The sequence below is a fragment of the Pholcus phalangioides genome, unplaced genomic scaffold (genome assembly GCF_987345545.1).
Source record: "Pholcus phalangioides strain wild (caught in Gottingen) unplaced genomic scaffold, Ppha-v1.0 ptg000008l_1, whole genome shotgun sequence".
NCBI classification, from domain to species: Eukaryota; Metazoa; Arthropoda; class Arachnida; order Araneae; family Pholcidae; genus Pholcus; species Pholcus phalangioides.
This window is the reverse complement of record NW_028301601.1, coordinates 16498603-16526001: the sequence shown is the minus strand read 5'-3', so window position 1 is coordinate 16526001 and position 27399 is coordinate 16498603. Positions and strand designations below refer to the sequence as shown.

Below are 27399 nucleotides of genomic sequence, written 5' to 3'. Positions count from 1 at the left end.
TAGACATTGCTCCCATTGAGACAAATCATGATCATGATAACTGGCCAAGGTATACCTGAGACAGAATTTTAAACCAGACTCGCATAATCAGAGGCCATTACATTAACATCAGTTCACTGCTTGGGTGATAGAGGTTTTCCAATGATCCAGCTACCTAAAAGGCAGATGAACAATTAACCCCCCCCCCCCTTCCCATCCTCAGGTTTGAATCTTTGTAAGTGACATGGAAGATTTTGCCATTTAGCTCTAAACAGCTTATATCAGTCTGATTTTTCTTTGAGCATAAAAAAATGACTAGTGCAACAAAAATTACAAAATCAAGTTATACTCAAAGGTATTGAAAAATATCAGCTATTAACCCCTCAAACCCAGAGGAGATTTAAACGAAATCGCCAGTTTTTGTAGATGTTTAGTAAAAAAATTAAAACTTTTAAAATAATCATTTAATTAATTTGAAATATTTTATGTTTATGAAATATTTATAAAATTATTATATTATTATTATATAGTATCCCTTTTATTACTAAAAAATTAATAAGAGATATTCTTTGTAGTAAAATTATTTTCTTCCCTTCTACTGCTGCCAAAAATCGGATTCATAACTCAGTCTTGAGGGCTGTAACAAATAACTACTAACTTAATTATACAGGGCATTCTAGCTCAAATGGGACTAAAACATGCTCTTTACAACAGTAATTATATAGGGCGTTTTAGTTCAATGGACTATAACATGCTCTTTGTAATAACATTTTGGATCGCCCCATGTGTTAAGCAGTAAACATTTATCACTCACAATAAAATATGATAAATGAAAATAATATAATAGTCATTGAGAGAGAGATTATACAAAGCCCCATCATTCCTCTCTTGAATGATGCCAAACATGCGTAGATCAGGAAATAATATAATGGATTAAAAAATTAAGATATGCAGTTGGTTGCTGCAATGTACTGAGCACATATGACAGTGGCATACAGTGATTTAATCATTCTGGATATGTACAACGCTGCTGAGGAGTTAAGTGTCAATAAAGTCTTATAAATTCTACTTTTCTGGAGATCAAAATAAAATTTATATTGAGCTGCATATAACACTCTTTTCCAAACTGTGAATGCAAGTTATACCCATCCTATTTGTTAATAAGTAGCAAAATACCAACCTTTAAAAGATTTCTTATCCTCCTGTCTTTCTCCGGGTCTCCAGTCAATTCAGATATCACATAAGATTTGTCATCACCTGACATCTCCTTTTCATGAATAACTTCTGGCTTCTGAACATCTGAATTTGGCTCACCCTGAAGTAAGATTAATGATATAAAATGCAATTGAAAGAGATGAAATAAGCTTATAACTTGTGAATACCTGTTATAATGTAACACTGAGAGAGATAGGTTCTTCTAACCCAATATATCCATAAACTAGACTTTTTCTGGATATTATCCATAAAAAGTAATATATTGCGCCAAGGAAGTACTCTTTACTGTTGCCACCTGGGGGCCATTCACTGAAGTTAAGGGCAAGAAGACAAGGGTGTGGTTTGTGGCAGAGACTAGGAGACTTTTCTTTCTGAGTTCATTTCAGGATTAATATACATCCAGAAGAAAAAAACACTTTCCTTAACTCTTTAACTAGCATGGTGGGGGGGGGGGGCATTTCTACCTCACACACTACTTATTTTGTCACCCCTTGGACTATCTGGACCATCTTGTTTACAGTACCTTTCAAAACGGTTGTTTACACATATTTACAAATTTATAATGTTGTTCTACTTTTCCCTCCCTTTATATCATTGAACGAAGTTTCGAAATGACTCCATCACACCACTTGCATAAGGCATTCTTTTGTCTGACGGCCGGAGTGTTCAGATTGGAATAACATCTCCAAAGAGCATCATTTTTCTCGATAACGATTTCAAATTAATTGTTCAATATTGGATATCTGGCTGAGAATGAGGATAGTGAATCATACGCAAGATATGTGTGCTCAACATGTTTTTGTAAAGTTCATTTTCTGAGTATATTTTAAACATATCTGTTCATTTTTCAATCATGAAAATTGTGATCGAAAATGTAATATGTAATTTCAAAATGGTTACAAAAAATTCATGTATCCCTCCATTTCTTTTGAATGTGTGTCTTAGTAAGGGACCATTTCAAGAAAATAAAGAAATTTGAAAAATCATTCAGTATACCTAACAGTTGTGTGTACCTAACAGTCTGAGTGTGTATATGGTGTTGTGCGTGAATTAATGCCACCATCTATATTGCAAATTGTGAGTGAAGTGTAATGATTGAACATCTGTAGCATTGTGGGGCTTTTGCTCTCTGTGGCGAGACATTTTAACGGGGAGACATAGGCTCACATTCGTGCCTTGAAGTTGGGAACCACAATGAATGAATGAATGTCAGAACTTTGCCACTGGACTTATCCCGTTGCCGAGATCTCTTCCAGCCCAGCTTCGTGGCAGAGTCTGGAACACAGAAAACCAATTTCAGCTGACCACCAATGTGGCGAGTGACTTGATTGATAGATGAATGAAGTCGTGTAAAAATCCATTGCTTTTATGAAAACTATTTTTGTTGATATTTTAAATACATTAATTCAGGTTTTGGTCAAAATAGCACCACGACGCCAGTTATGCACAGAATTTTCACAATACCAGATAAGGGTAAATGCACCATATTAGTATATCTCATTATTACTTTCGCATTATATTCTTGAAAACACAATTTCAGGGCTTGCATCAGATAATTCATTCATACAACACTTTCATTAGGCATTAAAAAACACACACACAATTTAAAAGCTAAGAAAATTTATAATAAACATTATCTAATTGCTTCAAGAAAGAACAGTTTTTACGAGGGACATTTCAAAAGTAAGTTTCACACAGAGATACCTGAAAAATAGAATGACCATAATGGGCCAAAAACAAAGGGTATATATACATTTTGAAACCCTCTGGGAAGCAAGAGAGGTGATCGAGGATAGAGGTGAAGGGGTCACAGGCACTGAGTGTTAGCAAAGAGAGGTAAGTAACGAACAAGTTGATCAGACAATATGACAAATGCATTATGTTTTGGCCTTGCATTTCTCTGTTTGTGATAAAACTTATCTTTGAAAAACAATGACAAAACTCACTTTTGGAATGCCCATCCTAGAATTGTATTAAAACTATTTATAATTAATCAAGTTATTTAGAAAGTATTTTTAATAAATATTTGTTTTTGAAATGCAAAGAAACATATATGAATATGAAGTATATATAACAATTTCAGACCCGATCAGTCATTTTTTGGAATTTTCAAGATGTTTTTGCACTTTGGATCTTCAAAAAATAGGCAAATTTCATTCTTCACATAGGCAAATTTTTATTTTTGTCAAATTTCTTTTTTTGCGAATATAATTCACTTGGTTTAAATTTTTTCAGCTAAAAGATGATGCAGCGTATATACAATTTTTGCTAGAATTTTATTGCTAAACTTTATGTAATAAATCCCGCTTTTCCCGGAGGCACTTTCTCCTGAAGTTCATCTTTAAGTGCTTTCCTCTGATGTAAGCCCGCCCTCTCACAAAGTTCATATTTGTCATATTTCTAACTAAAAACTTTCACAATCCTTTAGGTCAGAGCTCAACTTTTCGGAAGTCAAAAGAAAAAATTCTACAGTATAATGGTTGAGTGGTCATAGTGACGGACTCGAATTACGAGGACCCAGGTTCGAGCCCATTAGTGGTGGCTGGCTGACGTTGGTTTTCTGTGGTTCCCAACTTTGAGGTAAAAATGTGAGCCAATCTTCCCATTAAAACGTCTTGCCACAGACCTACAACAGTACAATTATTCAATCATTGCACTTAGTTAGAAAAATTGATGGCAGCACTACACATAACAATCATTACACAGAAACAAGCTTCAGGTTAGGTTCACTACACGTATTGTACATACACACCAGTGGCGGCTCATGGTCAGATATTCTGGGGGGGGGGAGGCACAGATTTCTTAATATTTACTGCCATCTACCAGTGAAAATATGTAGTTAAGTACAATGTTGAAAATCATCATTTAGGTTCATCAAGTTAGTTCTAAAAGCCTATGACACAGCTCCCAGGGGTATCACCGAACATTGTCAAGGGTGTTGTGCAGAGACAAGAACATTAATGTGGGCTTACTCAGTTATTAGAAGGAGCCAAATTCCACCCATTTCATAAAATTTTCATTTTCTTCAGGAAGCTTCTGGCATATCATCAGTGAGCAAGGAAGTCATGGGTGACAAAAATTTGAGTACCACTGTTCTATGGGGGGGGGGGGGGGAAGCTGCCGCATATCATCATGGGAGTCATTAGTGACAAAATTTTTAGCGCCACATTTTTATGGGGGGGGGCTGCTGCCATATCGCTGAGCAAGGGAGTCATATGAAACAACAATTTGAGCACCACTGTTCTATGGGAGGTTGGGGAAGCAGTTGTCACCATATCATCAATGAGAAAGGAGTCATCCACAATTTTTAATATTTTATCATTAAAATAGACAGAAGCAATTTTGCGAGACAGTGCGACTCAAGCAGGGAGAAGGTGTGAGAAGTAGCCTTTTACCTACCGTTACGTAATTCTTGAAAATGTTCGCCACTCATGCGAACAAAACGTCAAAAGACAGAAACTACTTCACGTCGACCAAAAACCCAAAAAATTTTTAATTTAATTCTAATTTACACGATGGCCACGAAAGCCTTTTTTGTTTCAAGAAGCAATTTTATTCCTTGTGAAACACCTCATATGAAATCAATTCAGACAAAAGACACAAAGGTGTTCTTTACAATTCCATAAATATACTGGTACCAATTATACACAAATACAGAAGCCCTATTGAACTTCACCATCTGTATTTCTAATCACACCTTGCATATGGCAGCAGCTGTTCTATTACTGATCAAAATTACAAAAAACATATGCTTCTTTTTATGTATAATTTTTCAGCACCAAATGTACCTATCATTTGTTTCATTTGTACAAACATTGCAAAGAAAGAGGCGAGTAATAGAAAATTCAATACATTTTTCTCTTGTTCTTTTTTCATTTTTCTAGCTAGATTCCTCTTCTGGTTCCTTGACATGGGTTGTGCTGCAGCATCTGAAAAATTGTTGAAATGAAGGATGAATACAATGAATGATATACATTTACAAAAATATGAATAAAATATGAATAAAATATTTATTTAAAGCTAGAGCAAACATACTGTGTGGTTTAGCACACACATGTGTTTCATTCGTAAGACATTTGCATATGATATTGTGTCGTTTCTGGAGGGGAAAATTTCCCATCTTTTTTTCCCTTTGGGATTCAGATGTGTGACAAATATATTAAATTTCAATGTGAACCACACTGATAATTGAAATAAGTGCAATCCTCTTTGGCTGAAGAAATATATCTTTCCATAAGTGCAAGGAAAAAAATTCCCCCTTTCTCTTACTATTGCGAACCACTCAAAAAGTGATTTATATAAATCATAAAAAAAAAACTCATCACCTATGTAGGATGGGAGCAGTTTAAGTTTTACGTTATTACATAAAATAAACCAACGCAAAAATAAAAGTTTTCAGCAGGTAACAGAAGAAATCCTTGAAAGTTGATAATAAGAGAAAGTTGATAAACACTGATAAGAGAAACTGCTGAAAGGAAACGTTTGATGGGATAATTCACATAAAGATAATATCATGAGATTACACAAGATATCTTAGAGCTTTAACAATCATGCTTTGGGAGGCTTTAAAATGTTGTGCTCAGTCACATGCTGGATTCAGGCAAAATCTTGTTCAGGTATGTTATGCCAATAACTACTACATTTTGTGGTTTACTTGTGCTCTGAAAACTTCAGTAAAAACATGATGTGTGGAAAAAAAAGCTGAATGAGATATTCTCAGCAATTGCGCCAACACATTATGCCACCCAATCATGTGCAAGATATATACAGTAGAGTCTCGCAAATCCAAGTCCAGAAAATGAGGTTTCCGTATAATCTGAGGCACTGAGAACCTTTGAATTTCCTTCTTGAGACACTATTTTTCTCTATTTTGTCCTTCCAAGAACTCAGCTTCTTTATTCTTTCCAGAATAATACATAGCACATACATATTGTAGAGTAAATTTCAGTTTGAAAGGGACTAGAAAGGCCCAAGCCCTATAATGGATAACTGGCGTGATAAAATTTTTGACTTCCTTGAACGAAAGTTGCTCGTTTAAATTTTTTTTGGAGGGGATTGCTGAGAAAAAGGAGCAAGTTTGGCCATTTTCTTCATAATGGTGGGCAATGGCACTGTCCTCTAATTGCATATGTAAAATCATTGGAAAGGCAGTTGAAAGCTACGAGTGCCTCAGCATCGTTCACTATCAATCCCATCCCCAACTCTTCTCAATCACTCTTTCATCTTCGGTCCTTTTCACATTCATCATATTTTTAAACATTGTAGGGCACCAATATCTTATTCAAGAATTAAAAATAAAGTAAATATGCTAGTACTGCTTTTTCTTGTCTTCTTTTTTTTCCCAAGTAAAACCAACATTTAAAGCATTTTTTATAGTTTTTCAATAATCTGAGGTGGCCTCAGTCCCATCTACCTTGGATTATCAAGACTCTACTGTACATTAAGCTTTTATGAAACTTACCAAAAAGAAATAAGGATGAGATTAAATTTGTAAACCACAGATAGGCTTATTAATAAATATCAGAGATAAAAAACCTAGAAAATACCATTAGTAATATGATACATAAAAAATGGACAGGAAAACTGTGATACCTTTTTTAACAGCATTTTGTGGTGGTTCATGGTCATGTAATTTGAACTTGGAAGGTTGCCCCTTGGCACTTGGTGGACGATAAACTTGTTTGGAAGCTAAAACAAAAAAATTGATACTTCACAAAAATATATATGCCTATTTTAATTATGAACAGTAAAAATACAGTAAATTGTGCGCTGCAAGTCAAATCATTGAAGAATGGTATCTGGTATCTCATAGTTGGTTCCAAATTTGGTTAATTCATTGAAGTAAAACAAAAACATTTTTACATCATTACCTTCTGCTACAGCTGACTGTATCCCCGGAACAGGGTTGAATATAGTCGGCTTGATTTTAAACTTTTCTTTTGGTATCGGTAACCATCTTATATCAAATATTTCTTCATCCTTATGTGCAAATACTTCTCTTAATAGACTGCCAGTGTAATGCCAAAGTCTATACCTAAAAAAAAAAGAGAGAAGATTTTATATAAATCAATAAAGGAATAATTTTTTTCTCTGTATCTTTTCATAATACATTCCAGTTGCTTGCAATAGTTTTTAATGCCAAGCCCCTCCCATGAGAATTTTCATATTCTATGAAATTTTCAATTATTATTCACAGCTTTGGCAAATTATAATTGTTGGGGAGGGGAACCAGTAGCACTTTATAAAAATATAGTTACCCATTTCCTATTCTTATACGTGGTGAAGTGGTGGCAGTCAAAATATATTCACCGTCAGGACTCCACTGGAGGCAAGTAGAATCTTGTGCAATGAAATTACTAATTTTCTTCAAATCCTTCATATCCCAAACTTCAATATGTCCTCGTAAATTTCCAAAACCACAAAGAATCATTCCTTAACATACATCAAGGATAAAACATTATAACTTGAATGATATGTGTGTATCAGCTGGAAGATCCACTGACACCAAGCAGTCTGCCATGCAATTCGTTATTTTGGGCAAATAAAAAAAATTGAAGGATTATACAATTTTATTAAAACTTCACACTATCATAAAAAAAATGAAGGATACGGTCTCCAGTCTGTGTGTAATGCACTTCATTACGAGGTCCAGTGCCAAAATCAAATGTTGACTCACATTTTAAATTGTATATAGTGGCTTTAGCAGGCATAACTACATTTCTTGGGTTAAGGGGAAAAAATTATAATGACACATAACAAATGATTGTACTACATAATTATAGAAAACATGCTTTGCCAAGTATTCATGAGTGTGTAATATGTGATTACTGTGTAATACTGTGAAAGAAAAGAAAATCTTTTATGATTATTATTTACAGTGGATATCACTTGTAACATTCTCTCTTAGAACATTTTACAGCTTAATACGACTTATTTTCATAGTTCCCACAACCTTAGCAATACTCAAAGAGATTTCCCATTTAAAACGTTTTCTTGCTTACATTTTTCATGACGGTTTTTTTCATGACAGATAAAAGACCATAGATTTTAAAATCTATATTTTTAAAATCTATATCTACCCCTTCAAAGCAATACTTAATGTTTTAAGTATTGCTAAGGTTGTTTTAATAATAATAATTTTTTTCTCTGTATCTGGGTGTATATTTCTCTGTATCTCTATAAGCAGGATTTACTGTATAATGCAAATAAATTTCAGAACAGCTTAGAGAAGTGTATCTTCAAATTTTATAGTTTACATGTGATACACTAAAGTCTAAAAAATATATATCTTGAATTCAGGTAATATGTGGTTCATGAGGACTTGGCAGATCCGGTCCATGATGAACTAATACAACAGAGAAGAACCAAAGATAAAGGAATTTCTATGATTTTTCCCTTTATTATAGGTTTTTTATTGTGTTGTTAGTATAAGGCAAATGATTTTGATTTTTCTATATGTTATGAATTATAAAGTATAATTGTGAAAGTGAGCCTGATTAAATTAACACTAGAAGTGGAGTGGGTCAATTTGACCCTAATCAAACTTCGTTTTCATTTATCTCGAAAACTTACAGGCAGATGTTAAACAAATTTCTTGACTTTTCATGATATCATATGAATATTAATTCATGAAAATTTTATTATCTTCCCATTTCGTGTTTCAGAGCTAAAAGCACTTATACCTAGAACCGCGGTTTGGGTCATTTTGACCCAACGTACTATTCTATAGGAAAAAAGGGGTGTAGAATTTTCTTGGAAGTGATTACCCTTTCTAAAAATTATTTGTAAATGAAGATAGTGAAAGATAAAGGTCTTTCAAGGTCAAAGCCAATCCATTGTCAGAGCAGATTACCTTTTTTCAATGGAGGAATGGCAAGTGGAGCTAAATATTTTTTTTCCTTTGTAAACTTGAATACCTGGAATTATGACGGGACTCAGTAAAGATTTTGGGGGAGTAAAAGTTTAACTCTAGAAAAAACGTGTAGTTGAAATTTGTGTAGGCAAACGATGTCACATTAAAAGAATAAAATTCTGGCCTGCACCAAGTAGGTTTTGAATGGATTTCCAAATCTTGGGAAGTATCAGCGTCCAACGAATCTCTCTCTTTCAGAGCACGTAGTAATGCAACTGATCAAGTCATTTGAGAACAAGGGCAGAAATTCCTCAACCGACTCTTTTTTTCACTACATTGAAGCTGGCTCAAATGCTAAAAGCAAAAAAATGCGAGCTTAGTAGAGACTGAGACGAAATCGAAGAGCAATATTATCTGATGCAATAAATATAGTAAATGCAGTTATATAGAACTATGATGCCACAATTACAATTTATCAAGGAAAGAATGATATAAGTTTTTCATTACTCAGCACGCTTCATCTGGCAGTTGATATTGGCAGTAGTAGCCCCAAAAAGTTTCCACACACACAGAAACTATTTCACACTACAATTCAGCAAAGTGTAACGATCGTAGTTGTAGCGATCAAATGCCCAGAAAATATTCGGTCAAGGTGGTATCAGAGACGTTTTCTACAACATACTCGATCCCAATATAAAAATATTCCTTTATTTTGTATTGAGCAGTACAGAAGGCCAGAATTAGTTTTTGGAAAGCAATTCCTCTAAAATCTTATTGAAGAACTGCGTTCATCATACGTGTTGCCCTTGCGCAAAAGGAAACGTTCGTGTGCTCTTGATCATGTAACTGTTCGTGAGTGATCAAAATAATAATAGTAATAAATAAAAATAAACGATCTGATGTGTCAGGTAACATAAAAATGTGGAAACAAAACTGTTAATTTTTGCATGGGTTGTGCAACTTCAACATGCGATGCATGTGCAAGAATAATAATAACAAAAAGTTGCTCAACTGTTCATCATAAATTCCACTTATCAGTAAGAAATCAATACTTATTTGACAGAATCATATTATAGACTTTCTCATATGCAATTTGACACGCTTATTTTACATCTTTGTCATATTATAAGATTACTGATAAATGTTTTGGATTGAATATAGTCAATAATGTATATTAAATCTTATTTTTACTGAATTACATCATTTTTTAGCTAATTTTGAAGCCCATTATATATTCATAAACAAATATAATTTTCCAATATGAATACGCAATTAAACAACATTGACTAAGAGTAAGGAAAAACCCAGGAACCAAAAATAACTTCCTGTTTTTTCGCTATGAAATACCGTTTTTTCACAGTTTGGGTCAATTTGACCCAGTCCGCGGTTCCAGTGTTAAGTATAAAGGTCTACTGAAAAGACCTTCGAACAATTATTTAATCAAATAAAAATATGCTGTTTTTTTATCACAATTTGATCATTTCCTGCACACAAGGGCTCATTAGTCTGGAACTAACCATTTACTGCCCAACTGAATGATCGTATCAAACACTATATATTTTTTCATAAATCTCATTGAGAGGTTTGTGTGCTAACCCCTCAAGGAGCATTTAAATTCTCTTAATGTAGGTACTGGTGAGTTCAAAGATCTTGTTGCTGCCATTTCTACTGTATGTTCATGACAGCAGAGATTCTGAAAATAAATAATCAGACATCAAACTCACATATCTGAACAGCCTTTGGTACAGTGGGCAAGTTAAATTATCAACCTGGGCTACAGCACCCTCATAAACTTCATGAAATTGGCCCATAGTCTCCATGTATGTAATTTCAACAATGTGATCTAAACTTTTAAGTAAAAAAAAAAAAATTAAGATTCTATAAACCCTTTATTTACAAACACACACATTTTTTGTGTTCACTGCTTGTGATGCTCAAGTTCAACCATATGAGACACTCATATTAACAATAAAAGGATACAGCCATATACAACACAGAATTTGCTACCACTTGGATCCCACTGTATAGCATAAACAGGCCCATCTTTGCCTGAAATTGAAAAATTATTAAAAGTTATTTATACACAGCATAAAAGTTTGATTAGCAAAACATCCAAAAAATTTGATGCAGACAAGGTGCACGTCATTAGAGATAAAAGTAATAACTAATAAAAACTTTATTTTTGTATTACTTATGCACGCAGTAGCAAAAGGACCTTTTTTCTTAACCCCTTCTGTAATCAGACTTTGAACAGCAGTTGCTGTTCAAGTTCTTGCAGTTGATTGACAGGACGGGGGAGGGGGCATGTTATCAGGAGAAGAAAACTTACAATGATATACAGGCTCAGGGTTGCCGTTTTTAGAGTTTTAAGAACCCAAGATATTTCAGGGTTGCCGTTTTGAGAGTTTTAAGAACCCAAGATATTTCAGGGTTGCCGTTTTGAGAGTTTTAAGAACCCAAGATATTTCAGGGTTGCCATTTTTGAGAGAGTTTTAAGAACCCAAGATATTTCAGGGTTGCCATTTTTGAGAGAGTTTTAAGAACCCAAGATATTTCGGGATTTAATGGAAAATATATATATATATATTTTTTTTATTATATATAAATCAAATTTATTGTTATCATATAACAGTACAAAAAGAAAAAATTTACCAAGGAGTCAATCAAAAAATGACCCATTCTGGTAAATGCTAGTAAAGATTAGTATGGAAAACAGAATAGTCAACTAAAAAAAAATCAAAATTATTCAAATTAAAATAAAAATTAATGGCAACAGAGTGGTGCAATTTAGAAACAGTTCTACATACTGCAACTAAAAATATAATTTTTTTAGATGTTGGAATGAAAGCAAAAACGACTAGATGCAGCATGTAGTTAAATTAAACTGTTACGTTATTTAAGGATTATATGAACAAGTGAAAAAAAACATTAAAAAAAATTTTCTATACTATCTAGTGAGAATATGTATTGCTTGACACACTTTTTAAAGGATGATAAATTAGTATTGTGAGTGATTTCTGGTGGTAATGTATTGTAGAATTTTGGGATAAGGTAAGTAAAATGTTTCTTCAACAGTGTTTTATGAGGCAGCGGAAGTGAATACATATTATTTAATCTATTTGAAGATCGAGATGTATTTTCGAGATCGGGATTGCCAATATGTTAGGGTTTTAAGAACCCTGAAATATCTCAGTATTGCCACGGTAAGAGTTAATCGTACATGAAAATAACAAAATTTTTAAATACAGTGGATCCACATTAAGGTGATAAGCAACTTGAAACAGTAGTACAAAAGAGATGAAATTTAAAATCTAAGGTTTCATAAGTTTGTATTTTGTGATGGGTCCCTTTTTCAGATTTGGAATTTTGTGAGAGGTCTGGAAAATGGACCTCAATTTCAACTGCACAAACCCCTGATAACCATTCCCCCCCCCCCCCTGAAAGAGAACTTTCAGTTTCTTCTCTGTCTCTCACAAAACCCTTTAAATATACCCAGACCCTCTAAATGAGAAGTCTACAGTTGATCTGTAGATTAACAAATTTAAGTTGGTTCCAGGGCTCCCACTCAAAAAATCAGAAAAAGTAGGAAAACGCAGGACTAAAAAGTAGGATGGGGGAGGGTAACCCCCTTAGACAAAATAATCATAGCATAATAGAAAAAAATTCCTTAAAAAAATTTAATTTTGAATTAACTTTTTTTTCCCCTAGCACTATTTCAGTCAAGCCAAAACAAAATGACAAATGACTTGGTTACAAAACCAACTTTTGGCCAAAACAGTGCACTAGCAACCACAGATAATTTTTTGCTGTCTCTCCTCATATATATTACATTCTTTTTTGGAGTCTTCCAAAGTGAAGAGCTTGCCAACTCTCTTCGACAAGGCACAGCAAATTTCGAAGATGTAAGTTTTTTAAGAATGAGGCACCTTCGAGACCACTTTCGAAAGCACAATGCAAAATGTGTAAATTACAAGATCCAATGTAAATAAGGCAAGGTGAACCAGATAGTTTTACTGCGTTGTTCATCATTTTTAAATTTTACTGTTTTATTCACATTTTACTATTCAATGCCAGTGTAATCATTTTTGACAAATGAAGCATTTCCATTTCTACCTCTTTGCTGAGCATTGTAAATATTGTTTATGCCTCTTCATGCCTTAAAAATACAGAAGACAACTGAATGCTATTGGGTAGCATCAGAATCACCAAACCTAGAATACGCCTATGTATCCAACTGCTTTGAAATGCAAACTGTTGTTTCACCTATTTGCACCATAATTTTGAATGATGAAAGTTACTGTCCAAGACCATGAAGTAATAAATACAAAATCATTTTTCCATCCAGACAGAACTTTTAATGACTACTATACTTGTTGAACCCTCAAACTAAGCAAATGAAAAATTAATCAATCAAATGGTCCACATACACTCCCCCCCCTCCTCCAAATTACCTTAAAAATGATACAATTTCTGCTTTGGCAGAATCATTAATTGCATTCTCCAACATTTGTAATATTTGGCAATATATAAATAGTTTCCTGCTCAATTAAAATCAATTACACAAATTCTGTCCATAGGATTTGGTAAAAAAGTAGGAAAAGTAAGACAAAACCGAGAAAGTAGGACATTTTACCGAAAAGTAGGATGAGTGGGAACCCTGTGGTTCTCACTAAATATGCACTGCATTTTTCCTTCTTCACAAGCAGTGGAGGTATGAAATTTTGTCTGAATTTGATATTTAGATGTACCACCAACAGCAGATCCTCATTAGTGACACCCTCATTGCTTGTTTTATAATTTAATATTTAATCCATATTAAACTAAGAGCTTAGCAAATCACTCATGCACAAGTCCATGTGAATCAACTTTTAAACACAAAAATGGATGTGTGTGACTTTTTTCCTTCACAAATACAAATACGTAATACACAAATTGAAACATATTTTACACAAATACAAACATATAATTCTCAAATGTAAGCATATAAGACACAAATACCAATATGCAATACACATAATACAAACACTTTGTAGCCTCAAGGGACTGAAAAGTTTTAAAAAGAACTAAAAGTCCTTCCAGCAGGCCTAAAGGAATTAGTTAGTGAATATTTTTTTTAGCAACAGCATTATTATATTTAGTTGATATAAACTGAAGAACCAAAAAAAACTGGTACAGGCATGCGTATGCAAATAAAGAGATATGGAACCAATCAGAGTACGGCGCTGCGGTCGACAACACCTATATAACACAACAAGTGTCTGGCATAGTTGTTAGATTGGTTACTGCTGCTACAATGGCAGTTTATCGAGATTTAAGTGAGTTTGAACGTGGTGTTATAGTTGGCGAATGAGAGATGGGACATAGCATCTCCAAGGTAGCGATGAAATTTGGATTTTCATGTACGACCATTTCACGAGTGTACCGTGAATATCGGGAATCCGGTAAAAAATTAAATCTACGACATCACTGCGGACGGAAAAAGATCATGCAAGAACTGGACCAACGACAACTGACGAGAATCATTAAACGTGACAGACGTGCAACTCTTCTGCAAATTGCTGCAGATTTCAATGCTGGGCCATCAACAAGTGTTAGCATGCGAACCATTCAACAAAACATCATCGATATGGGCTTTCAGAGCCGAAGGCCCACTCGTGTACCCTTGATGACTGCACGACACAAAGCTTTACGCCTCGCCTGGGCCCAACAACATCGACATTGGATTGTTGAGGACCGGAAACACGTTGCCTGGTCTGACGAGTCTCGGTTCCAATTGCTTCGAGGTGTACGGGTATGGAGACAACCTCATGAATCCATGGACCCTACATGTCAACAGGGGACTGTTCAAGCTGGTGGAGGCTCTATGATGGTGTGGGGCGTGTGCAGTTGGCGTGATGTGGAACCCCTGATACGTCTAGATACGACTCTGAGAGGTGACAGGTACGTAAGCATCCTGTCTGATCACCTGCACCCATTCAAGTCCATTGTGCATTCCGACGGACTTGGACAATTTCAGCAGGACAATGCAACACCCCGCAGGTCCAGAATTGCTACAAAGTGGCTCCAGGAACACTTTTCTGACTTTAGACACTTCCGCTGGCCACCAAAATCCTCAGACATGAACATTATTGAACATATCTGGGATGCCTTGCAACGTGCTGTTCAGAAGAGATCTCCACTCCCTCTTACTCCTACGGATTTATGGACAGCCCTGCGGGATTCATGGTGTCAATTACCTCCAACACTACTTCAGACATTAGTCGAGTCCATGCCACATTGTGTTGCGGCACTTCTGAGTGCTCGCGGGGGGCCCTACACAATATTAGGCAGGTGTACCAGTTTTTTTTGGCTCTTCAGTGTATGTTCAAATACATTTTTGTTTGTGCATATTCTTGAATAAAGCTCAGAATTAAGTTACTTATTGTGAAGCTCAATATAATTATCATGCATCATTTCTTTTTTTTATTATTGTACTCTTTACTTGTACTCTGTACAATATTATTTTTACATATTCTTAAAATACAGTCATCAAAATGGTTTCATAATCTCTGCTTCTAACGAAGTAAAATAAGCTTTTATTATTATTATAACTTTATTTTCAATGTGAAAAACTTTTTTAATATCTTAGAGAAATTTAGAAAAAACTCTTTTTATATGCAATGTGTTATTAGGTTTTTGCAGTTGATAAACTTGATTATATCTATTTATAGTTCTATTTTGATTTTTTTTAAGTATTTGTCATTTAATTGTGAAAATTTGATAACTTATATACAAAAAGTTTTGCCTTAAAGAAAAGTATGGCATTGTATTTTGGAACTATCTATTAATATTTGAGATCTCATTCTATTATATATATTATCTAATTTTCAAATATCCTCACAATATGCTCCTCCCCAAGCATTGATTGCATAATTAATAATTGAATATATCCATGCATTAAAATAAATCCTTTTAAAAATGTTCATCGATCAAGTTTTTCACTTTGAAAATAATCACTGAATATTTTCTAATATTTTTTATTAAAATATCACTGAGCAAGTTCTAATTAAGATCATTCTATATTATGATACCCCAATAATTGTACTCACAAAAAAAAAATTATTTCTTGGCAATGTCACTGACAATGATTATGTATTCTTAGATGTATGTTTGTGTATTAATAATCTATGTTTCTTGTCTTCATATAGATAAATTTTGCTTTTTGAGTGTTAAGTTATAATTTATGTCTAATTAACAAGACATTAATTTTTGTTACATCATCTTCTACTTTTTTAAATTAAATTTGCTGCATCAGTATCTTCTACATAAAGCACTGTATTATCTGCATAGGTTATCCTTTGCATGCTCCAACTGAATACAGACTAATTTGTTATGGTAAGCTCATCTTTGACTGTTCACCTAATCACCTGCCATCAATGTTTGGCAAATGAGAAACCCCTTTCCTTTTGTTTCCCCATTGACAATGTGTTACAATTTTTTCTTGTTAAAAAGTCAATCTACAATATGCGTGTATGGTACACTTGTGCTTATAAGCTACTTAGAAGCTTATGAATGTTTTCAAAAACCAGACAAAGACATCAATGCCAGATTTGTAATTATGTCTGTTACTGAATTGAGGGTGATATAATAATCATTTTCCACGCTGGAGATGTTTGAGTTCAGACTATTTTCATGTAAAATTCAATCCATTAGAAATTCTCAAACTTACCAAGAATAACTCTTGACGTTTCCCCTTTTGTAGATAAATAATAAAGGTTTTGCTCCCCATAGTATGATGCACCAGATTTATCCACATCTACAACGGCTTGAACAATCAAATCTGTACCTAAATATGAAGAAAAAAAATTTCCCATATTAATAATAATGAATAATTATAAAACTGAGCAGCACAAACAAAGAGAAATTTATATCCTTGTAAAGGTGGATTTTGCATCAAGTCTTGCCATTGGTTAGAAGCTTTCAATTAGAACATAAACTACAATAATTCATCAATTGGATGCTGATCAGCCCCAAGATTAATAAACTGTGTGTCCAGAATCACTAAATTCATTCAAAAGAAGAAACTCAGGACCAAATACAAACCTTTTGAATTCCAAAAGAACTCTGATCGATCTGCTTTATAGAAGCTCTTCTGGGCAATGACCGCACTGGAACCTTCAAAATGTGGGAACTTGAACAATCTCACAAATGATGGTTGACCCTGCAATAAATTATAGAAATAAGCCATGTGATTTACATATACTCTGCACAAGATATTTGAAATATGATCTGCCATAAGATTATGAGAATATTATGTCATTATTTGTTACATTAATTAAAGTTTAGTAGCAATCAATTGATGAGTTATATTCAGTCTTTATTTGTTTCATCATTTTGTTGAAAAAAAAAATTAGTTTTCTCTAAATTCAGAGCACATTAAAAACTCATACGATGGTCATGTAAAATAGTGTTTCCCGAAGTGGGTGATGGAATGATCCCGGGGGGGTCTGCAATGGAAGCTACAGGTATATCATAGGATCTTATGGGTTCGCTTGAGTTGAGGGGCGATGAGGGAAAAAATCTCTGAAGGGAAACGATGGAACAAAAAATTTGGAAAACTAATGATGTAAAAAGAAAGGATGCAGTAAAACCGTTCTCAACCATCAAACATGAGTCAAATCATGTCCTCACAACAAATTTATCAAGAAATCACTAACACTTTCAATGAACAAAACTTAAAATCAAATATATATATTGCCAAAAGTGATATAATATGATTGCTCTATTCGTGAAATAGAAGTTGCAAATATTTTTCCATTTACTGTAAAAACTTCTTGCTCTTCATCTAAGTTCATCAATTCAAGGGGGATTCTGAGGATTTTCTATGAACTTTATGAAGTGCAGAAAGAATTTCTTTCAGAAATGAAAGTAAAACTAAATTTTTCCATACAACATTAAAATTAAATTTTCCCAGATTTACAACTAAGGCTGGGATTATACTATGAAAATTTCATAAAAGTGCACTTATAAAACTTGACAAATTCAACGAATAAGTTATCTGTTATATTCAAGCAAATGCAACCAATGCCCTTATTAGTTGCATTTTTCAAGTTTTATAAATTAACGTTTATGAAACTTTTATAGTGTAATCCGGCCTAAGTTTATTGTTTCTAAACTAATTTATCAACAACTTGTTCATCAACCACAGCAGGGTATTTTAAAGAACTTGGCACGCAAGTGCACACACACACATAATTGGAAACAAACTGCGAAAGCAAAATCGAAATACCTTGACACCAGGTACATAGCAAGCAATGTGATAACTGGGATTACCAGGAGCAAGACTGAATGCGAGAACTTTCTGTATGTAAATCTTCTTCTCTATATTTTCTGAAAGTACAATATGCATTCAAAAGAATTATAAAACACATAATTGTCACAGTAAGGGAAAAAACATCTGTGAAAACTATAATTTCTAGCTCTGATCAATTTATGAAGTGGTTAGCCAAATCCTGAAGTAATCTGGAACTCCTGCATGTTAGACTGTGGCCATCCTTAATATGCATAAAAAAGTCCTGTTATGTATTCAAAATGACAATTGAACTCTCTTAATCTGATTTGATGCTAATAGTTTTTCCTTGAAAATTAATATGTATGCCAGTTTATGACTGCCCCTCTTATTATACAGCAGAATCTTTCTATTCCAAAAACTTCCATATCTACCGTAATTTCCCCATGTATAATCCGCAGCTACTTTGAAATGGGATTTAGCTACTTTGAAAAAAAAAAAAACCCCTGTTAGTTAAAACATTATTTTTTACAAACTTTTAAGTTATTCATTTCTATATTCCAACCTCTTGGAAAGAAAAAAAAAACTTCAGGTAGTATGCATTGGTATATAATTCGCATCAAGAAATTCTTGTTTTTTTTAATTATATAATCTGCAAGAAAATACGGTGGGAGAAAAGAAAAATTTAATTGCATTTGCTATAATAAATCAATGTCGCTTCATTCTTTCGTCTTGAAACATCTTCTTTGGAATCCTATTTTGAAGACATGAAGCTCAAATTTCTGTGCCAGAACGCTTTGGAAGCGATTAAGTGCAGCGTGTCTATAATTAAAGTTGTCATGTTTGGAGCTGTCTACATCCTTAAATATCCATCACAAAGACATGAAACTGCAAGAATGTTTTGATAAATAAACAGGAAAGAAATTGAAAGCAAAGAAAATCAATTCTGACATTCATCACTAGAAGGTATTTTTTTAATATAAGAATGTCCTATGGCAGGGGTTCTCAAACTCCTTCCCATAATCAACACTTATTCGCAGCTTACCAGAGCAGTTTAAGAATGGGTCTCTTCCAGAAATCTTTGACAAGGACTCCGCTCTGTGGCACTCAGTTTGAGAACCCCTGTCCAATGGGTTTAAAAAATTTCCTTCATTATAAGCCAGGTTGAACTGTATTTCAATTCTCTAAACTGAAATTTGTTATTCCAGTCTTTTATTTATTTTTTAATTTGAAAGCTATTTTTTTAAAATAGCTTTTTACATCCATCAACTTCAAGATGAAGAGATTCTATCGCATGCCATTTGAATAATCGCTATTTCATTGGGCAATAATATAATAAAAAAATTATTAACTTCAACAAAAATTTTCACAATAAGAGAAACAACATTGAAATAAAAATGTCTGAATAAATATGCACTGACCAAAATTTCCTGCTTCATAAAAATGGACTTCATTGCTAACCGATCTAGCACACAGGTGCTCATCATCTGACCATCCTGGAGACCTAGAAACAATACGGATGGTTAACAATACTTATCATGGATCATGCATGGACTAGTACAGCTTTTCTCAACTTTTCCGAAATCAAGGACCACTAAAATTTTAGAAATAATTAGAAGAACCACTAGTTTACATTGTGGGCCTTTAAAACAAGTGATGGGAACTTGGGTGCTTCTAGTTCTTTAGTTTCAGTTACGTGGACCAAATTTGTTACTCAAACCTACAGTATGTAAACATCGAGCCACTGTGGTGGTCGAGTAGTCATAGTGATGGATTGGAATTGCAAGGACAGGGGTTCGAACCTCATTGTGGCCGCAGTGGCGGTCAGCTGAAGTTGGTTTTCTATGGTTCCCTGAGGAGCGGATGCGAGCCCATTTTCCATTAAAAAGTCTCACCACAGAGAGCAACAGGCCTACAACAATAAAATCTCCAATCATTACAATTCACTCATAGCTAAAAAAATTGATGGCAGATGGCAGCACTACATAAGTTACACAACAAGCATTACACAGAAACAAACTTCACATTAGGTTCACAACACGTACACATACATTCCGGGATGTACCAATCCATTAGAAATACTGTAGAGGAATGTGTACAAAGTGAATGTACGGTTAAGTAATAGTGTGTAAACATTGTACTTGTATATATATAAATTATAATTACATACAACTGAATGCTTTGTATTTAGCTGGAATAAACTTTTCAAGTCTGCCTGTGGACTATCTATTCCATCCACATGGGTGGATTCAGATACAGTTTATGCTATATAAACGATTGATAAGCAAACAGACACATGAACAGGAGCAGATTTAGCTGCCATCTTTTTTTTTTTGGTCTGACAAATTCATCTTAATCCTATGGGTGTGCCTTAATGAGAGGAAAGAGTGCATCTTCTTCACAACAAAAAAGTTCTTATCACGGTTTTGCATGGCATCTTGCAAGCTATCATCAATTAGCACCAAGTTGCCAATAATCGCTAACCAATAGGTTAAATTACATGTCATAACTACTACTACTAAGCCACACATGTACCTCGTTCATGTTCCTTAGCAGCTTAGCGGAACTTCTAATGAAATGGCACATGTTGGAATGTGTGTGTCCATGTTGCGAACCTAACATGAAGCTTGTTTCTGTGTAATGCTTGTTATAATGCTGCCATCTACCACATTTTTTGAACTATGAGTGAAGTGTAATGTTTGAAGATTTTACCGTTGTAGGCCTGTTGCTCTCTGCGGCGAGACTTTTTAATGGAGAGACTGGCTTGCATTCGCACCTCGAAGTTGGGAACTGCAGAAAACCAACTTCAGCCGACCATCACTGCGGTGACGGTGGGGTTTGAACCCGGGACCTCGCGATGCGAGTCCGTCACTATGACTACTTTACCACTACAGCGGCTGTCATAACTACTCTCAAGTCAAATCATGCCAACAAAAAAAATTGGCATCAGGACCCAAAACGGGACATATGGTCAAGTCTTCTTGCCAATTTCAGATGGCGAAAGCTGATAATGAAATAGTCAACCCTGCTCAGCACCACAAATTTTCAGCGAAAAAATTTTTCATGTAGGGATTATAATGTAAAATACGAGTTTTAGTGCCCACTCATTATAATGCCAACTATTCTTTTGATTGTATATAAAGTTAGTGTGTCATTTCCCACGAATTTCCTCATTTCCTCTATCATTTTGCTCTTTTTTTTCTGAAACAAGTTGAGGATTTATCCTTCTCATTCCACTGTTGTCAGCATAACAACAGTTTACAACATAACAACAGTTAGACTTAAAGAATAAAGAAATGATATGGTCGGGGGGTCTTAGAAAACACATTGAATATTTGAATGTGTGTAAAGACCTTAGAGCTAAACAGCCAACATATTCAAAGAAACAGATTTATTAGCAAAGGAAGTATATAGTAAGCATAATGCACAAATTTGTTCAAGGTTACCAAGAAAAGTCATGTTTTAATGTTCATGTTCAATCATGTGGAAAGGAGTTGTTCTTTTCAATATCTGAAAAACAGGAAATTCAGGATTATCAAACCAATATGAATTAAAAGCAATGCTGAAACTATATCCCTTTGTTTATTTAGTTTTTGGGCTTATATGTGTGTGTGTGCATGCGTGCATCTCGCTAAAAATTTATACAAAATTAAAATGCTTTCAAAGTGTATGTTTTTTTCTGTCAAGTTTTATATCAATAAATATTTAAGTAATTAGTGTGTGTGTACAGTGTTTACAATTTTACAAATTTTATCAACCTAAAATTAAATGCATATAAAAAAATAGGTTATTTTATTTATTATGGAGTAAGACACTGAGATACGGTAGTTCATAAAAAATGTGCAAATTTATATAATGGGGCTTCTCTGAAACGCTATTCTGACCATGAACCAATGTAACACCAAACTCGTTATAGTGCTAAAATTATTTGGGATGGATGGTGGTGTTACAGAGTAGAGTTTAACTGAATCTTTTTGTGATTTGACACAATGGAATCAATTTACATTATGCTTGTGACGTAATTTTGGGGATTAAAAATAAAAACAATGATTTTTTTTTTCTCAATAAATTATTTGGGAATCATTTTTTCCCCCAAAAGTAGGGATTTTTTACAGTTACAGTCAAATTCAGAAAATTAAAAAAAGTTAATTTTTTTTTTGGGAGTCCAGGAGACAGAAATTTTGGGACTCGACAGCTATGATATGGAAGCAGGTGCACCTCTAACAAGCCCCCTTGATTGAAAGCTGTGTCCTGGTAGCCTTGCCTCCCGGTCGAGTGGGCATAGTGATGGAGTTTCATTGCGGACCCAGGTTCGAAACCTACCATCATCACAGTGGTGGTCAGCTGAAGTTGGTTTTCTGAGGTTCCTAACTTTGAGACGCAAATGCAAGTCAATAAGTCAAATCCCAGTCAAAAAGTCTCCCCACAGAAAACAACAGTACAATTATTCAATTATAGTTAGAGAAATCAATTTCAGATGACAGCACGACACATAACGGTCATTACAAAGTAACAAACTTCAAGGTAGGTTCACAACAAGGACATGCACATTCCAACATGTACCAATTTGTTGGAAGTTCTGAAGAGGAATATGGACAAGGTGCATGTGTAGTTTAGTAGCCTATACTCTTTCAGGCAAGCGAATTTTACAGGATATGACAAAAATTTAACTCACCAGTTCGACTGTTTTTTTTGAATGAAAGATTTGACACATTCTCCGGTTGAAGTTTTCCATATGTGAAGATTACAACTCAACTGATGAGTTTCTTGAGCTGTGATTGAAAAAATATATAAATTTATCGTAGAACACATGGAAAACATTTGCTTAGAAAGATTTTATCTTTTCAATCAAATTAAAAACTCCTTTTCTCCCATTTATGGCATCACATGAACTCAGTCATCTAAAAGAAAGTACTGTTTGTTCACCACACATACAGTCAATTGTGATAATACAAACTCAGATAACTCAAATATCTGTTTAAGTCAAAGTTTTCACTCAGCTCCAGAGCTTTTTCCCTTAACACTCGAAGTTTTCCTTTGAGTCAGAGCTTTCAGGCATCAGAAAAATTATAAAAATATCACTCAGCAGTAGAATTTAACATTTGGCAAATATAAATAAGCATTTAGAAATAGAATTTAGTATTTAGAAGATTCATTTAGCGCAGTATTTCCCAAAGTGGGCAATATCGCCTCTTGGTGTGCAATGGAATGGTCCAAAGGGATAGAAGATAGGAGTATAACATAGGATCCTATGGGTTAGCTTGAATCTGTGGAGGTGGGGGGGGGGGGATGCAATAGGAGAAAAAATTCTCCTGAAGAAGGGGGCGATGGAACAAAATGTTTGGGAAACCATGATTTAGCAGATTTTCATTTTTCTGCTGGCATAAAAAGTGAATGACTTTCTCATGAAAGGACAAAAAAAAAAGCTCCAAAACCACTGCATATTTGACAGAAAATAATCTTGTATGATGCATAATATGCACACTATGTATGTATAATTAATTTCTAAATATTCTCAATAATTAAATAAAATTAAATTAGAATTTCTTTCTAGTAGTTTGACATGTTTTACTAATATGATATTCGTAAATCTATTTTTTATAAAATAGATCATTCTTTTTCTCTCTCTGAAATCAGAATTTCCGATAAGTCAAACTGACGATAAAACAAAGTTTTTGTCACCCCTACACATCTGACTTATTAAGATCTGACTATACAGTAGATTCTCTAAAAACTTGCCATGCGCAAGTCTGGCCCATCCAATAATTTGATGTTTTAAAGCTAGCTGTATATGCACATGGAAGAGGAAAACATGTCACTGCCTGTTAGGGGACCAACTTTGATAGAAAGGGGCTTACAATTTAGGATGAAGATATATCATTAGTCAATGCATATATGTTGTTAAATTTTGAGACCCCCTTAAAGTCAATACAAATGTCCTACTGGTTATGTGGAATTTGAGCTCTATGCATGTCTATGCACAGAAATTCATATTATATTATTTAAGTAGGTTTTTCAGCTGCCTTACAGAATTTTGGTGATTTCTGTGATCTGACATAACTCCAACCTGACATGTGCCAGATTAGTGAGAGTCTACTGTATTCCATTAATTTTACAGGTAGACATGAACCAAATAGCTGAAAAAAAAATCTCGAAAATCATTTAGTTTTCGTGAAAGAATTCACAATTGGACATCACTTGTAACCTTTAGGAATATTAGAATTTCAAATGTCTTGTGGCATCCTAGCACTTATCTCTAAACACTTCATTTACATCCTGTTATGAACGCTGTTATGCACCAGTTAGGAATAGAAGTCTTTCCAATGCAGTTTTATGACTAAAATAGTTTGTGTCACTCTGATTTCATTATTTGCAATGAGTTTGGTTTTTGTACAGTGATCAGACACTGACATTTGATGCTGGCCCCCCCAAAACAGAATGTTTTGCATTGTTCTACAACAAACCCTCAGCTGACTAGAAATGCTCTGTGGTAAAAATCCCCATAATAGTGTTTTCTGCACCTTTTCTTAAAATTCTTCCAGATTGTTCTGTGACGTATGTTGCAGATTTTGGCACATTATGCTTTGGGGATGATGGCACTTGTAGACAGAGACTAGAGCAACTTTTGTTTCAATGATGTACCCATTTTGGGATTTGAGAATGCGGTAACCCTATGATTGATGATGTAAAAACCTTCCCAAAGCAGAATGTACAAAGACTGTAATTTACACCAAAGAACAATCAATGCTTCTGCAGAACAATCTAGGGAAGAATCTTCAATGAAATGAACAATTTCAGTCAGCTGAGGCCTTGTAGTCAAAAAATGTGAAATATTCTGCTTTAGCACGAAAGACATTGGTTCAATATGCAGAAAAGTACAAATCTTAAATTAAAAAAAAACACAATGCAGTGTTCCCCTCACATTAGTCGACACATCTGGAAATATTGAGGGAGACCAGCATGCTGCGAATACCCATATTTCATACCATGCCGGGAAATTTAAATCACACATTCTGGGAAATGCTTAAATATCTTTATTGTAAAAATCCATTGAATTGGCTAAGTGCATACTGTGATTCTTATCAAACCTCACTTTCCATGACATGCCAGGAATGGACCAGACACCCCAACATTAAAAAATCTGGTGTTGCTCAAGTTTGGGAGCATTCCAGCAAGGGCAGAAGAGGGAGAGAATACGGTGAGAAAAACATACCAACATAAGGTTCCCATGTAGACAGATAAGTTCCCTTTGGTGAAAACTGCAGACACATTGTTTTGGGCCGGTTGATTTCATGCAGAAGCTTCCGAGGAGAAGTAGAAGCAATATTCACACTGTATTAAGAAAAAGAAAATGAAGAGCTACACACATTTAGATCAAACTTTTGTGACTACGCAAATATAAAATTTGTTTTATTAAAGTTCAATTTTAGTATAATTTGAGTGTGAATTTTATAACAATCGATAAAAATATTAGAATAGGAATATTAGAATATGGTTACCAGCAACAGTTTTTATTTGGCAACAAATTACAACATTTTATAGAACAGATTTTGGTGTTGCCACTTATTTATGCCAATGGTCTGTGTAACTAATGCAAATAATGATAACAGGATAATGTTATGGATAGAGATAGCAGAGCACGTTAGAATAAATTACATACGTTTTACAGTTACACCAAGCAACGAGTGATCCATCAGTCGAGAACACCATCTCACGGCAAAGCGGGCTGGTTTCACTGTCGAAAAAGGAATAAACAACCAAGTTGATTCAACAACCACAGGCTTTCATAAAATATATTCACAATATATCAGAAACAAAAAGAAATATAAATCTTTCTCTTGCTTATTGCCCTTAATCTTTCAAACCTGCTAACCTTGAAAACTCAAAAGTCCTGTAATTTTCTCACAAAAATCCTGAAATTTTCTGCAGAAATCCTGCAAGCATATCATAATTTCCTGTGCATAATCCGGAGAGTAGAAGTCAGATAAAGAAGAATTAAATGTTAAATTTGTATGTTCATGTATTTTTATAAGGTAATAGACTGTGCACGGATGCAACATTTAGAAGCAGCAACATTTTCTCTGAAAATCACAAACACTTTCCTCAAATTTCTCAAGATCTCATTACAGAGGGAATAAATTTTATTCATGTAGATTACAGGACATTTCTTGTTCTCAAGGTAGTGAAATGCCAATGTGAAATTTATTGCAGTAAAATATGCACTTTTGCATGTTTGAAATATTTATGGGTATAAAATATTTATTCTAGAACTCTATTACCTTAAATATGATCAGATGTACCAACTTTTGAAATCCAGAAATTCGCCCGGGACAGGATGGCTTTGACGCAAACCCGATAAACGAAATTTTAGTTTCTTTTAATCAATTGAGAAAAAGTGCCCCCTTCTTCCCTAAGCAGGTCTTGCGTAGTCCCTGAGCAGAATATAATCATCTTGGATGCTATTAGTGATGGATAATCTTGACGAAGTCATTGATCTCATGACATCCTGAAAGCTTAGGGAAAATATAAAAAAAATTCTGATCTAAATGAAATTGAAAAAAATTATCTTTCAAATCTGATTTTCTGCTAAAATCCGGGGAAATTTCTAACAAATCTGGAGAGCCGGACGAAGGGCAAAATATCTGGAGAGTTGGCAGGTCTGATCTTTTCTATAAACGTAGACAGTAGGCCTTATACTCATTCATGACACCATGCACTAATTTATAATAAAAAAACTGCTACGGGCCTGTCCAGACCTTTTTTATGGGGGGTGGGGGTTCTGTTTTATGCTTCCCTATTAAAAAAAGTTTTATTTTGTATTTCGTACAAAAGAAATTAAAATTTCAAATATATATATATATATATATATATATATATATATATTATTAAAAAAAGTTTTATTTTGTATTTCGTACAAAAGAAATTAAAATTTCAAATATATATATATATATATAATATATATATATATATATATTTATAAATATATATAATTATAAAATATATATAATAAAAAAAGTTTTATTTTGTATTTCGTACAAAAGAAATTAAAATTTCAAATATATATATATATATATATATATATTTG

At 34.0% G+C, this 27399-nt stretch overlaps 1 protein-coding gene across 1 annotated transcript in view; it reads right to left on the bottom strand.

Moving 5' to 3' along the window:
- Positions 1 to 27399, bottom strand: part of eIF2A (eukaryotic translation initiation factor 2A) — a 35732-nt gene that overhangs the window by 2843 nt on the left and 5490 nt on the right. The window contains exons 3-16 of the mRNA XM_089234280.1: positions 25975 to 26049; positions 25528 to 25646; positions 22990 to 23086; positions 19736 to 19818; positions 18315 to 18415; positions 17129 to 17246; positions 16755 to 16871; positions 11027 to 11095; positions 7805 to 7906; positions 7452 to 7626; positions 7065 to 7228; positions 6787 to 6882; positions 5047 to 5123; positions 1160 to 1294 (exon numbers count right to left, since the gene is read on the bottom strand). Of these exons, the coding sequence (XP_089090406.1) occupies positions 1160 to 1294; positions 5047 to 5123; positions 6787 to 6882; positions 7065 to 7228; positions 7452 to 7626; positions 7805 to 7906; positions 11027 to 11095; positions 16755 to 16871; positions 17129 to 17246; positions 18315 to 18415; positions 19736 to 19818; positions 22990 to 23086; positions 25528 to 25646; positions 25975 to 26049 (1528 nt within the window). The remainder of the gene's footprint in view (positions 1 to 1159; positions 1295 to 5046; positions 5124 to 6786; positions 6883 to 7064; positions 7229 to 7451; positions 7627 to 7804; positions 7907 to 11026; positions 11096 to 16754; positions 16872 to 17128; positions 17247 to 18314; positions 18416 to 19735; positions 19819 to 22989; positions 23087 to 25527; positions 25647 to 25974; positions 26050 to 27399) is intronic.